Here is a 15262-nt window from a genome sequence, read left to right on the forward strand (position 1 = left end):
ATCAACATCTAGAGACGATTCTGGAGTTATTCCCACACCTGTGTATATACATCGCAGATGTTGAAATTGAGCGGAGTCATCACAATATCATTTAGCAAAGGATACCCAACGCCTTTACTAGATTTGTTTCATTTTAGTTTAATTAATTGGGCGAAGTTGTTTTTTAAGCCCACATATATTTTTGCGGCGAAGTCTCAACGCTCTTAGGATATTCTCATTTTGAACATACTAATAACATTATAAAACGAAAAGTATCATATTATATTAAATTAAAATAAAGGGTAAAGATAAATGTTCTCATGATTATAGGACGGTTCTTTGTTAAGTCCATTGATTATTACAAGTCACAAAATGATTCTATGATTATAGGGTATTATTTTATTGAGTCCTTTGACAATTAAAAGTTATAAATAGTCACTCGACTATTAATATATTCTAAACTAGTCATTTTATATTAAAATTTGACGACAGTTTGAGCTGAATGTTAATCAGCTGACTGAGATATGCTAAAATCTGATACCAGAATCTCAAACGACTATCATATCTCGGTTAATATGTTAACGTCCAGCTCAGGCGACCGTCAAATTTTTACCAAAAAAGATGAGTTTAGAACATATGAATAGTTGGATGACCATTTTGTAATTTTTAATAGTCGAGATACTGAACAAAGCAACGCCATATAATCAAAGGATCATTTTGTAACTTTTAATAGTTGGGGACTTAAAAAGCAATACCCTATAACTAGGAGACCATTTGTGTATTTTACCCTAAAATAAAAAGATTAAATCTCAATTTCTTTATAGTATAAAGACTAAAAGCGAAATTAGACCTGACAAAGCCATGTCGATTTCGTAATATCGGAAACGTTAATGTCTGAATGTGCAAAGCCAACAGTCGGCCGCTGCTGATATACAGAATTCCATATCTTTTTCTTGCAGAAGAAACTGATTAGATCCAGCAACAAATAAAGTTATATATAAACAGGTATTATATTGTTTGCCTTCGACGATTCAAAGAACAATTGTACTGTTTAAAGCTTTTACCTATGAATCTAGCGTTTTGTCGAACAATTTTTCATTAATTTATTGCGTTTATTGTCGTTTTGTTTCTTGAATTTGATCTTTTGCCTTGGGTTTTGAATTCTTTTGAATTTGGTTTATTAGTTTTTAAGATTTTGAAAGGAAGTGGAGCAAATGAGTTCGTCTCTGGCCGACGCTTTTCCAGCAATGCGGGTAATGTTCCCAGCTAACTACTTTAAAATCAAATTGAAATCTTGCGGAAGAAGTTTCTGCATTGAATGGATTTCTTAATATATCTTTGAAACCAATTCGCCATTATGTATTGACAGGAAACTTTGCTGGAGTTTCGTGCTGGTAAAATGTTGTTGGAAGGGAAAAGGGTTGTACCTGATACGCGTAAAGGACTCATTCGCATGGCTAGGGTATTATTTGATCTTTTGGATATGTGTTTAGATGGTGAAATTTGATATTCTTCAGAGTGTCTCTTTTAACAATTTTTTTTTATCTGGAACTGTTGAAAGCTTACCGCCTTTCTGTTCCAGGGTGAGGAGGGACTGGTTCATTTTCAGTGGCTTGATCGGACTCAAAATGTTATTAAAGATGTATCCCGCTTACTATAGTTTGCTTTGTTGCTTAACTTTATATATATATATATATATATATATATATATATATATATAAAAGAAAATAACTTGAGTGACCGAAAATGCCTTATAATATATGATTTTAACCAATTTTTTTTGGGTTTGTAAAATTAACCAACGAATTCGCAACACGAAATCCAAATTCGCAACATAGTTTTCAAATTCGCAACAAGAGTTTGCCAAATTCAGTTTTTAAATTCGCAACTCGAATTTGCCAATTTCGCAACTCAATTTTCGAATTCGTAATTTGAATATAGATTTCGCAACTTGAAAATCGAATTCGCAACTCGAAATTCAAATTCGCAACTCGAAACTCAATTCACAACTCGAGAATCGAATTCGCAACTCGAATTTCGAATTCGCAACTTAAATTTCATTTTCGAGTTGCGATTTTCATTTTCGAGTTGCGATTTCCGTGTTGCGAATTCGACTTCTGTGTTGCGAATTCCAAATTCGAGTTGCGAATTCGGAAACTTTGTTGCGAAATTGGCTTTCGTGTTGCGAATTCGAAATTGAGTTGCGAATTTGGCACTCCACCTCTGAGCCTTTTCTGCATTTTCTTTGACACTCCACCTCTGCGCCTTTTCTATCCTACCATGCTTGGGGTTGGATGATATTTTGAAGCCAGATTTAATAATTCCATTGATCGAGTCATTGTCATTGGAAGAGCGATTAGCATCATATATGCCTGAGGTATAGAATTGTTTCATTGTTCAGTTTTCTTTCTATAGTTTTATGTTCTCCGGATTTGAAGTTATTGACGTTTCAGGGTCAGTGGATACCGGAGGATTTGCTAGAGTTGCTCCAGAGCTCTCCTTTCCGTTAACAAGTAGATTCATATACATATGTGAGGAATTAGAACCCATCCTATTATTTGTTTGTTATTTCACATGGCACTATTCAATTTCACAAGGTGGGTTTCTCCCTGTTATAGGTACTTCGAACCGGACAGATAGATTTGTCTCAGTTCGGTATGGATCCAAGTAAATGTGAGTAGTCTGCGGTTCCAATTATGTATACATTTGATAGTGATGTTAGTACGGACGATGCGATGGTGCTTCATGGTTAATTTATTTGACCACCAATTCGTTTTCCTTTGCAGACACGTTCACTGTTTTATCTTTCTTCGAGGCACTTGAAGATACTGTCTCAAAAACGTCGGGGTCCGGAGAAACACAGCAAGATGGCAAAGATGTAATACCTTAATCATGTAACCGTAACGACCCCATGGTCATGGATGAGAGTAAGTGATGGAGATAACTTCATCCGTTACCGTTCCCCCTCACCCTCTTTGTTTTATCGTAGGGGAGGAGAAATGTTGATCCCTGTTTTAATTTAGTCTTCACGGTTTAGAGAGTATTCCGCGAAAAAGCCGAAAAAAGGCAATGAAGAATAGAAATGGCTTTTACTGTTGTTCAAACTTTAAGCTATTGTATCATACAAACCCAGATTGAGGATTAAGTGGATAATTTATTGGTTTTTAAGGACCATTTTTAGCACCTTCTGAACATATACAGAACGCATTGAATTGGTGAAAAAACATGTGAAGATTGAGTGTATGTTTTGTTGGATTTTGTTGCCATTTGGAATCCCTATTGGATTTCTGTGTTTTATTGCTATGGTTATGCTTTTTATTAGACCTATCAATTAGGTGGATTGAGTTGGTTTTCACCATATCGGTTAACGTCCAGTAAATTTTTAACATAAAATGATAAGTTTATAATATATGAATAGTTGTATATCATTTTGTAACTTTTAATAATTTGAGGAATCAATAGAAAAAGACCATATGGGGGTTATTTTATAATTTTTAATAGTTTATTTAATAAGTAGTGTCCTATAATCGGGAATTATTTTTGCATTTTACCCAAAATATGTTAAAATTAGAGATTAGTGTAAAATATATATGAATGTACTATACAAGTTGTTATGTCAAATTTATTAAATTTTAATATTTTAATCAATATTTTTCATTGAAAAAGTTTAAGGCTAAATTTAATATAAAAAATAAAAATTAAGCATAATTTATGGTTTAATTATAGTGTTTTTCTTATGACGTACCAGTATGTCCAATGAACATGAACTAACAGTTGTCTAATGGGTAATCAGAGTCCCTAATGAATTCACTTGGTCCATTGCATCCATCAGTGGAAGTGGTCACTGCTTCGGCATATTCACTGCCGTAGTATCGCAAAAAGCTCAACGATTCGATTCTGGGCCGTCCCGCTGGAAGACTTCCTTCCAACATGCGGACCACATACGACATAGTCGGCCTCCGAGACGGCTCCATCTGCAGGCAACATAAGGCCACTCGCACGAGCCTCTCAACTTCCTCGCTCTTCGCTCTTCCTTCCAACCTCGGATCCACAAGCTCCATATATCTCTTCTGCTCATGCATTTCCAATGCCAGTAATGGAAAGTAAAGTCTCTGGAGTTTCGGAGTCGATAACGGCGAACAATGTGAACCTGTGGTTCGTGGTTGTATTGAGAAATTCCTTCCTCCTCTCACGATTTCGAGTAAAACCATCCCATAACTGAAGACGTCGCTCTTGTCGGAAATACCAGAGCTTGTTAGCCATTCGGGAGCGAGATATCCTCGTGTTCCCCTCAATGTCGTAAGCAGGTTCGACTGTTCAGGAGATAGAAGCTTCGAAATCCCGAAGTCCAACATCTTCACTTGTAAATTTTGGTTTGAATGTACATCAACGTGTAGCAGAATGTTTTCTGGTTTCACATCACAATGGATGATCTTGTGTTGGCACCCACTGTGCAAATAAGCAAGTGCCCGTGCCGTTCCGATAGCAATTTCCGATCTTTCTTTCCATTCGAGAACCGGTGATTCATTGTCGAACATAACACGGTCCAATGACCCCTTGTTCATGTATTCGAGTACTAAAAATCGTTGCTTGCCTTTCAAGCAAAATCCTTTCAGCTTAACAAGATCGACATGGTGAATGTTTCCTATGATGGCAATCTCAGTGCAAAAATCTTTCTTTCCTTCAACTCCCAAATTGGTGATCTTCTTCACTGCCACCACGGATTCGTTCGGTAAAACACCTTTATAAACGGTTCCGAAGCCACCGCTACCGATTTGTGCCTTGAAGTTGTCGGTTGCAGTTGCAAGTTCCTCGTATTCAAACTTCACTGGTAAATCTGCAATAGATAATAAATCGATCTCATCCGAAACCGAGTTCTTAGAACCTAATCTTACTACTGCAGCCCCAGCATGCCTTTTTCTTCTTCTCCGCCATAAGAATCCTACAACAATGACAATTAGTACAAAAACCCCTGATGAAGTTAGTAAGACCAAACCTGTAACCGATAATTTACGAAGAGCACCGGTCTTAGAACTCGGGTTTACATTAGAAGCTTGAGTCATGGTCTTTATGTAGCCTGAAAAAGCATCATGCCCTAGACCAAAGATGCTAGAAAAGATGGATCCGACATTGTTCCGAACGTGATAACAGGAACCAGAGGAATTTCCGTAGAGTACGCCTAAGCAAGAACAATTCTGAGAGCATAGCAGTTGGCAGTAGGATACATTGATCTGTCGAATTAGGGGCTCGACAAAATTTGTTGAGAAATAGTCGATGGCATCCCCGGTTTTCATATAGGAAATCTGATCACTGGTTTCATTACCATAAATATTACTTGTATTGCAAGCTTCAGGCAAAGTGTAAGACGGATTGATCGGCACGCAACCGTGGATTCTGTTATGGAAACCGGATGGACACGAACACGTTCCGGCAATGTCACATAAACCGAGTCTCCCACAAATGGATGGAATTCTGCAGTCTTCAGCTGGAAGTTGTAAGTTCCGAACCAATTCGTTGTTCCCATCAAAGCTGCTGATTATGAACTTCCCATTGGATCCCAACTTGGCAAACACGAAACCCGATCCTATAACATCAATAGGAGTCAATGTCACCATGAAGACAACCGTCGAACCGTTGTCTCCGAACCAAAACATACCACTTCCGTTCACCAACACGAAAGCCGCCGGCACATTCGAGTCGGTGAATGCCTGATCGTCCATCGAAAACCGCCAATAAGTCATCCCATTCCACTGCAAAACATCATCAAATCCGGTGAGCAAAACCCGGTATTCACCGGTAAACAAGTCTACTCAGATGGGCAATCTTTGCCCCATCACAAGAGTGTCAGTAGGGTAATCAAAGCTTTCCCACAACGAAGCGTTTCTTCCATCGAGCAGAACGAGATTGCCGGAGTCATCAAGTTGAAGGAACGCAACCGGAGAATTGAAGCAAGAACGAGATTACCGTACACCCATTCATCGTTGTCTATCAATGGACTAACCACCACTATTGTCGTCTTCTCAAATCCCTAAATTACCAACCCAAACTTAAATACCTAAAATTTCAAAAACTTAATCCTTAAACTCTAATTAATAATCATCGTCGGCTGCCAGTGGTAAGTTTGGTGTCGTGCATGGCTCTGGAGTCTCCCAATTTTTTTGCTTTCAATTTTAGTTTGAGGTTGGATGTGGAGTTTCAATCACTCATTCATGTTTGTGTAAAGTCGGTCGATGATGTTGCTTTTTCCTATTTCAATTTTACTTTTTCTATTTCGACCCGATATTAAAAAAACCTTTAAAAAATAACTACCCATATGATCTAACGACAACCACGATGACAAAGATAGAGACGGTTGATAAAGGTGGCAATGGTGGCTGTGGTCGTAATCGGCAATAGAGGTAAGGTTAGGGTTAGGATTAAAGATTTGGTGATTTTTTTTTTAATAATTTAAGAAAAATTAAATTTTTTTAAATATAATAATATTTTAAAAAAAATTAAAGTAATTTTTTTAAAAACATCACGTAATATATGTCATTTAACGGTTTTTTAATAACAATTACGACAAAAAAAATTAAAATTATACTATTTGTAACATTAAACATCTAGATTGACAAAAAAAAATTTATACACAACTTTAAAAAAATAGTATAGTTTAGATAAACTTTTTATATTAAACCTTAAAAAAACCTTCAAACTTATTTAATATATATATATATATATATATATATGAAAAACTAAACTCCCAAAAATGTTAATTTCAAACACATCATTATCATTATACCTAAACGAAAAAAATGTATAATTGGGAGAGTTTTTTTATTGAGAGTTAAATAAACAAAGGGGTTGAAGGTAAAGCAGAGGAAGATTCTAGGTTTAGCTTAAGAACCCATAATAACATTGAAAGAAGCTTCCAGAAATCAATTTTGATTTAAACTATAGTAAGTCTTGTCCATTCTTCGATTCTCTCTCAGATTAATCAATATTCATCGATCATATCTACAATAAAATTCAGGCGCCAAGTTGATTGGATCCGTACAGTTAGCTTAAAAAGAGATGGAGAATGGGGGAGCGGAGAAGAGCAATGGGCAGGCGGCTGCAGCAGCGTCGTACACTTATTGGGTTCGAGAAACGACGGCGGACGCCGCTCCCCTCCCTCTTCCCAAGAAACTCACCGCTCAAGACTTGCTTTCGAATCAATCTCAGCCTGCGACTCTTGGTTCTGCTTGGAATAAGGTGCTTTGTTTCCCTTCAATTCGTTTTATTCTTTTTCGTACATTTTTATTTGTGTTTTTATGTTTATACATGATCTGATCTAGCCGATTAAGTCTTAGTTCCATTGTCATCGTTGCTTTTGTAACATCTGTAGAATGTGTGGTTCAAGCGAACATTAGCTTCCGATCCAGAGTTGACTCGATACTAAAAACTTGACTTTGGACTCGAACAACTCATAATTTTTATTAATTAGTGAATTGATTTTGAAGTTCGAGTCAGAGTGTTGAACATGAATGAATATCGCACATGAAAAGAATCTGGAAAATATATATATATATATATATTATATAGTTGTAAAAGTCTGTTCGAATTGGAATCAATTAGTATAGTAACATTATAAATATTTACCATAAAATTTAAATAGAAATTAGAACAACTCGACTAAAATTTCATGCTAGGTTTGAGTTCTAAAACATCACTCAACTTGATTAAATTAAAATTTTTTACTCCACTCGATCAAATAATCATCCCTAATTGTAATCTATGGTTTTATTAGGGGGTATTTTCAAAATTTCCTGCAATTTGACAACCTGGTTTAATTTCTGCTACTTGTTACTCGCAGGCTGGAACTTGGGAGGAGAAAAACCTTAATAACTGGGCTACACAAAGATTAAAGGTCTTTATACAAAACTCTGCTTTCTTTTATACACAATGCGTGTGTATGTATATCTATATTTAAAGCTTCAAACGTACTGAAAACCCAATTTTATTTTCCAGGAATTGCTTAAATCAATGGGCACATTGGACTTGTCTCGCGGAAAGGCGGAAATTTCTGATGTAACCAAGTGTGTTGGTGATGTCAGTTTTTTAACTTCATTTTTTCCGGTCTTATAATGTTATTTGACACCATTGATGTAGCTGAACTAAACTGCATCTATGGCTGTGCATACAGATAACAATCTTATTTTCTGGTGAATATTACCGATTGTGTAGGCATTTTTGGTGACTGTACGAAACAAGAAGCGAGTAGGCTATACATATGAGTTGACATTGAAAGTTGATGGTAAGTTGGGTCTATATGTGGTGTTACCCTTTATACTTTCTAAGCTTATTTATCGTTTTGCTCTGATCAAATTGGGACTGAACCAATATCAGGCGAGTGGCATATACAAGAGGAGAAAAAATCTGTTAAGGGCCATATTGATATCCTGGAATTCTCATTTGGCGAGCTCGATGACTTGCAGGTACGATTGAGTTGTGTGTTAGTGATATCTATTTGGTGCAGAAGAGTTACTAGGATAAACTTGTTGAATATATCTAGGCATAAATTCTATGACATGTTATGATGCATGGGCCTAAGGTACAAAGTACAAACACGATGACTTCTAGTGCTAGGATTGTGGTTGGTGTAGAATATGTCTTGATTACTATTTATTTAGCTGATGTTTGACTTCCAAAATTTGGATTCTCTACTTGATTTTGGTTGAAGAAAAGCAAGTAGAACACAGTTTAAACCCCAAAATAACATGAACAAATAACATGGACAATATATAAATGGTGGAATTTGTCGGAAGCTATATAACACGAATTATTAACGTGATAAAATTTATAGAATATATTACTATGACACTGTTATAGCTTAATTTATTTTCAATTTTGCCCTTATGCTTTTTTTGAGCTAAATTTGACCCTCAATCTTAAATAAAGTCAAATCACATTTTTAACAAAAATGTTGACTAAAATATTGATGTTTTAACAATTTGGAAGTGACAACTCATATGGCACTCCACAAGGACTTCATGCTGACATAGAACTATATGTGTTATATGCCACGTCAACAAATAATTTAAAATTATAAAATTTTCAGAAAAATTATTATGAGTTCCAAAAAAGAATCTATGAAGTATACATGGAGTAACATGTGAGACTCCGTGTCAACTGCGTTAAAATTTTAACATTATAATCAGTATTTCTGTTTAACAATAGCGACTCAACTCTTTTTTTAAAGGCCGAGGGCCTAATTTGACTCTTTTTGAAAGGTTTAGAGCCAAGAATAACTCAAAAACAGAATAAGGGCCAAAATGACAAAAAATATAAATGTTGAGGGCTAAGCTTATTTTTTTGTCTTAAATTTTTTATGGGTTAAGGTTCAAATTGACACAGGACCTTGTCTTCTTGGTTCAAATCGGTTAAAAACCCCCAAAGCATCAATTCGAACCAAGAAGTTCAGATACCAAATCAAATTGAACCTTGAAATTATTTTCAAGTACCAAAATGTATTTTTATCCCCAAAAGAACTAGAATGGAATAAGAATACATGATTTTTATATCTAGGTTTAAGTAAAACGCATGATATTTAAAACGCTAAACCTAACCATAGGGGAGTAAAATTATTTTTACATCCCATAGTTACAAGTGAGGCATTGGTAAGCTATCGACTTTTTTTGAACCATGATGAGAGGTTGGCAAAAATGATTGAAGCTACTAAACAAATGTTCTATATGTTTTCTTTTTGCACAACCATAGATGGAAGTGAAGCTAAGTGAAGAGAAGGATTTCGTGCAGCAAGATGAGCTGCAAATTATCCAGGACTTGAAGAAACTATTTCTGCTGCCCGTCCGGGAGAAATTGCTTAAATTTGAGCAGGAACTCAAAGATAGGTAGCAAGATTCGTCTTTCGTTTCATTTAAACTTTGGTTTTTGATGAAATTCATTACTAGACTGGAACTGTATTCTATATGTCCTGTAAGCCACTACTTTTAATGGAACTTTAAGTAGTGGGAGATAAGATTGTTAAGGAGGCAAAGGGTTCCACAGATATATGCTTAAATGTGAACTACTATTGTTGAGACAGTGCTTGATTGCCTGCCTGCAATTGTAACACTTAAATTCAATCTTCCATTAGGGGGAAAAATGTAGTGCACGGTCCTTCATAACTAGTGTTAATTTTCTATATGATTTATATTTCAAATGGTTTGGTTGCTTATAGCAGGTTGATCAAGATTATGAGTACATGGATTCAGAATGAGAAATTAAGGTTCAAAGTCTAAGAATGCCATATTTTGAAGTTTTTATTAGCTCATATGAACTGTTACATCCCTTGACTGGAAATTGTCACTCTCTTCTTGTAGCGTAAGGCAGCTCCTGGATTTCTTTCGTACATTGAACTTGAAGGTTTTAGATCTTTCCAATAACATGAACGGGAAGAATTTCGGGTGTTAAACCTTTATCATAAATTTCTGACCACTTTGGAGCAATTTTCCAGAAAAGAGTATGGAATGGTTGACCTTCATTCCTCTCAACTTGCTTGAATCTTGTTATCTTCAGAACTCGAGTTTTAAAGTAGTAATCGGTTGCTTATGCAAAATTGGACAGGTGCTAAATGTTATATCGGTCTTTGCCTCCGTAATCATCACGTAACAACCTATGTATACACTTGACAAAAGAACGGTCAAAACATTTATCCTTAAGTGTACGATTGGTCCGAGGAAAAGATTATTGTCAAGAAAAATAATTTTTTTCGAAATTGTATTTTTATGTTTGGTCCACGGAAAAGATTATTCTCCTTGGTAATACTATTTTCTCGATAGTATAATTTTTTTTGGCTAAAATGATGCAATATTATTATCTTCAAATTTTTAGTAATTACACAATTTCTATAATTTTGGACAAGAATATCCTTAGACTAATGAATTATTTTTATAATAATCATTATCAATTTTTATTTTTTGTGTTTTACTCAAAATTATAAATATAATAATACTATACAAAGATTTTGATTTACTAAAATATTAATAAATTTGAGAATTAAAAATATGTTATATTTTTAATATTCAATATATTTATTATTTATAATTTTTGGGGATGAAAAAAATAATATTATTGTAAACATGTAATTATTTAAAATAATATTTAATTTTAAGTTATTAAAAAACAAATTTTATATATTGAAAAAATATCTTTATCCACTCAATATCATAATATTATTTTTTTATATTATATTATATTTTATATAAATAAATATAATATGAATATTATTTAAATATAAATTTAATATACTAATTATATTAATTATATATTAAATGTATTTTTTTATCAAAAGTTAGATGATATAACGATTAAAATATTTTTATGAAATTTCATTCAAATATTTATAAATTAATATTAAAGATTAACCTTAAAAAACATATATCACAAGGATAATTTCGTAAAATATATATCCAAGTAATATTATATTCTTCCAACCAAATAATGTAATCTTACATTTCTGTTAAACAAACCAAAGAAGTTAATATAACATTCCTATAATATTATTATATTCTAATAATATTATTCTCATAGATAATTTTACATTTCGTGAACCAAACGTCACTTAAAAGCGGTGTATGTTGCACCTCTTCAAAAAGTTACAAGAACGTGCACCTAAGTAGGCTTTTGATTCCTCACTTCGCCTGTGTTATTGGAGGCGTTTTTTATATGCCTAGGTAGATGCACATAGTCGGATTTAAATTCGATTTGGATCGGATATAAATTGATCCGGTTTTTTCACTAAGTCAAAAAATCAGTTTATAAAAAAATCGATTCGGATCATAACCGGTTTGGAGGGTCGGATGATGTAACCGGTGTAACCGGTTTCGGTTTGAAAAAAACCAGTTTTTTTAAAAAACCGGTTTTTAATCAGGTAAAAAATCCTGTCATCTAATTTTTTAAACCTCAGACCGGATTTTTAAACCCTAGACCGGATTTTTTTCCGGATAAAAAATCAGTTTTTTATCCGGTTTTTTTCAAACCGGTTTTTAATCCGGTAAAAAATCCGGTCGTCCAATTTTTTCCCAAACCGGTTATACTATCTGGTTTTAAAATATCCGATCCGGTTTAAAAAAAACCGGTTTTTCCCAAATCCGATTTCGTATATTTTTTACGCAAAATCAGATATCCTAGGTGTCTTGTGCTTTAGGCATATTTAGGTGCATTTTTTAAAACTAAGATTGAATCGACTTAAAAATAATTATATAATTGACCATTATATATTTATTGATAATTGTTATAATATCATTTTATTTATATTTATTAATAAAGTCTTTATTTTATTAAATCAAACTAAATAATTATATATATTTATATCGGGTGGATTTGAGGGTAAGTGTACACTTAAAATTCAGATAAGATATTGGGATGAGTAAAACTTCTTTAAATTTGAATCGAGTTGAATAAAAAATAAAGAGATATTTCATTCGAGTCAGGTTTATGTGAACCAACAATCCATCCCAACCTGACGCTATCTAATCAGATGGTTTGAATTTTATCATCCTATGTCGAGTCGAAATGAGACAAAAGACCGCCAGCCGCATCCCATCCCATGATCACCAGACCATATTAATATACCTCTCAATTATTCAATCTCGGCATTCTCGTCTTATGAGTCACTGTCACCCCCGGCATTGCACCATTTTTCTACCTTTTTTTTAAAAATAAAAACATAGTCAATGGCCGTTTGTTCATGTATTGCAAGGAGAATCCCAATCAAAAGGTTATGAATCTGCCCCCCTTTGGCCTTTAGAATCTCCGCCTACTCTAAATATTTGATTATATAATAATTAAGACAACCCACAAACTGTTTGTGAAATTCCTGGGAAACTTCATTTCCAATGCCTCTTACCCCCATCGGTGAAATCAGCAGCCGTGTGCAGCTGCACCAGCTAATTATTTCTTTATTCAAATCCCCCAAACACGACATTCATCAAAGGCTGTATATGCAGTAACGTTATCCTGAACCCCATAGCAGAAGCTGAAGAATCTCTGTGGTTTCTCCCTGAAATTAAGCTTTCAACTTCAAAGGTATGATTTCCTCTCTTCATATATTAAAGGAACTTATGTTCCTCGAACTCTTCATTTTTCATGTTTGACACTTAGATATGGAGATATGACCTCTAGGATACTTTAAATATAAAGAAAAACTTTGAAAAATCTAGCCAAACATTTGTCGGATGCATACCTCTGTCCGACACTTGTACGGGTTTAACAGTTTTCAAGTCCTGGGAGTCTAAGAACAACATATCACTTTTCTGCAAATTCAAGTCCTTGTATTTTGTTTTGGTTTGCAGCAATGCAAACTAGTTACCATTGACCCTATTCTATTGATAAGTTCTCCAGCAGTGAGCCAATGGGGCTTTATTCAGCATATGAAAACTCACCAACTCCTAATTTTCTGCCTCAATACCAACAACCAGAAGCCCCTGCACAACCACCACCACAAGCATCGATGTCCCAGCCCCATGTTGTTCCTTGGATTTCTTATAACACAAGTCATAAGACCAATAGGTTTGATACCGGTTCAAACTCGTCAATGTTATTAAGTTCATATACTGGAAACTGCAATGGAAACCGAAGATATTGTCAAAAAGTTCCAAATTGTGGTCAACTCATTCATTCGGAGTCTGCTCTCGACTGCTCATCTCTTTCAGTGGAAAAAGATGATTTCATTGCCTTTGGTCATGTCCCAGCACCAAGTCCCCAAGGTTCAGTCTATGCAAAGCAGAATTTGACATTGAAAGAGCAGCTGCAACTTCAATATTTGTCAAAAGAGCTCGAGATCGAAGACGAAAATCTTGGTCTTGATCAGGTGAGTATATATGTATACTGTCATGTTGCATTGATTTTTCAAATATAGATTGATCATCAAGCGCTTGTTCGAATTTTGACTTCCAATCTTAATTAGGAAACTCATGGTGCTCCACAAATTTCTTCAGTTCCAGGGATTCATCAGTTGGGATGTAAAAGAAAGCTTCTTTCTTCAGCTGTTAATATGGATGGTTGTAATACACATTTAATGAATCAACATCCCAATGTCGTAGCTGCAAATAAACAAAGAATAAGGTGGATACCTGAGCTCCATGAACTTTTCTTAAATGCAGTGGATCGACTTGGTGGCCCTGAAAGTGAGATTAAACCGTCTTCCGATTGATCATCACAAGCAAAACTCTGGGTGTTTATTTGTTTTTAAAACCTAACAAATTTTTCTATGAAATCACAGGTGCCACACCAAAGAATATTTTGAATCTTATGAATGTTGAGGGTTTGAATATCTATCATGTCAAGAGCCATCTGCAGGTAATTTTGAGGTATATTCGATGGGATCTTCGTGAAAATGTGTATGCTTATGTATGTATGTATATATATGAGTTGATCATATAAAACTCATCCCTGTATATTTTACTTGCAGAAGTATCGACTCGCCAAGGATATTACAGAGCTAAAGCACGGTAAAAACCCAACTTCTCTACGAAGAAAAGTTTAAGTTCCGATCACGATTACACGAGTAAACTGCACTTACCCATTTTACACTTTTTAGATAAAAGTTCCAAATTTGAAGAAAAGAAGGCTACTTTAATCCAAAGTGATGGCAATATAGAAAGGTGATACAAATTCAACCTAAACTGTTTCGAGTCATTGATTCATGCACAGATTAAGCTCTGATCATCTTTCCAATGGTATATATAGAGATATGAGCAATAACATGCAAGTGGTAGAGACTTTGCAAATGCAAGTTCAAGTTCAGAAGCTGTTGCATGAGCAGCTAAGGGTGTGTTAACGTTTCGTTCTGTCGTATTCGATTGTTATAGTCGGCTCTGAGTCTCTTCTTTTATAAGTATATGTGTCCAATATTCTTGTTCGACCTATTCCCAAGCACGAGCATCAAGTAAACACATTTGACCTTTTGCTTTTTGGGGTTTGATAGGTGCAAAGGGAGCTTCAGCTGCAAATAGAGCATCAAGGACAGCTTTTGAAAAAGCTTATGGATGAACGTCTTAAATCTGGATCAGCTTCAGCTAATAAGAAAACATCATCTCCAAATGATAAACCCGTTTTGTCTTCACCAGACACTGCCAGCCTTCTCCAGAAATCCAGATCGGTTAAGTCCATTATTGACTGTTCTTCAACTTGTTCACCAAATCACAATACCTCTCAAACTACTGAATCCAAACACGGTCGAAAGCAGCATAGAGGAGAAAGCAGCACAAAACCAACATCCGAAACCAAGTAGGAGTTTAAATTGTTTTTGTTCTGCTAA

The 15262-nt window shown here is 34.8% G+C and overlaps 2 protein-coding genes and 2 pseudogenes across 4 annotated transcripts; 3 read left to right on the forward strand and 1 right to left on the reverse strand.

Annotated features, from left to right (window-relative positions):
• Window positions 1–1106: 1106 nt before the first annotated feature.
• LOC120170382 lies at window positions 1107–3208 on the forward strand (annotated as a pseudogene).
• Window positions 1260–10099, forward strand: LOC120170306. Of its 3 annotated transcripts, XM_039178267.1 has the most exons (7): window positions 1260–1275; window positions 6979–7212; window positions 7814–7867; window positions 7969–8049; window positions 8185–8254; window positions 8347–8435; window positions 9718–10099. In XM_039178267.1, exons 2-7 carry the CDS (start codon window positions 7033–7035, stop codon window positions 9853–9855), a joined length of 612 nt encoding a protein of 203 aa, XP_039034198.1. In that variant the 5' UTR covers window positions 1260–1275; window positions 6979–7032; the 3' UTR covers window positions 9856–10099. The 3 variants fall into 3 exon arrangements, with proteins under 3 accessions (XP_039034198.1, XP_039034199.1, XP_039034197.1); XM_039178266.1 differs by lacking the exon at window positions 1260–1275 and having other exon boundaries at window positions 6922–7212; XM_039178268.1 differs by lacking the exons at window positions 1260–1275; window positions 7814–7867 and having other exon boundaries at window positions 6915–7212.
• On the reverse strand, window positions 3747–5924 carry LOC120170383 (annotated as a pseudogene).
• Window positions 10100–13354: 3255 nt separating the features above from the next.
• LOC120170384 (myb family transcription factor PHL6-like) lies at window positions 13355–15235 on the forward strand. The gene is made up of 7 exons (XM_039178329.1): window positions 13355–13813; window positions 13910–14129; window positions 14225–14301; window positions 14414–14453; window positions 14543–14606; window positions 14692–14773; window positions 14930–15235. Exons 1-7 carry the CDS (start codon window positions 13355–13357, stop codon window positions 15233–15235), a joined length of 1248 nt encoding a protein of 415 aa, XP_039034260.1.
• Window positions 15236–15262: the final 27 nt, after the last annotated feature.

Source organism: Hibiscus syriacus, unplaced genomic scaffold, assembly GCF_006381635.1.
Source record: "Hibiscus syriacus cultivar Baekdansim isolate YM2019G1 unplaced genomic scaffold, ASM638163v2 tig00111779_pilon, whole genome shotgun sequence".
NCBI classification, from domain to species: Eukaryota; Viridiplantae; Streptophyta; class Magnoliopsida; order Malvales; family Malvaceae; genus Hibiscus; species Hibiscus syriacus.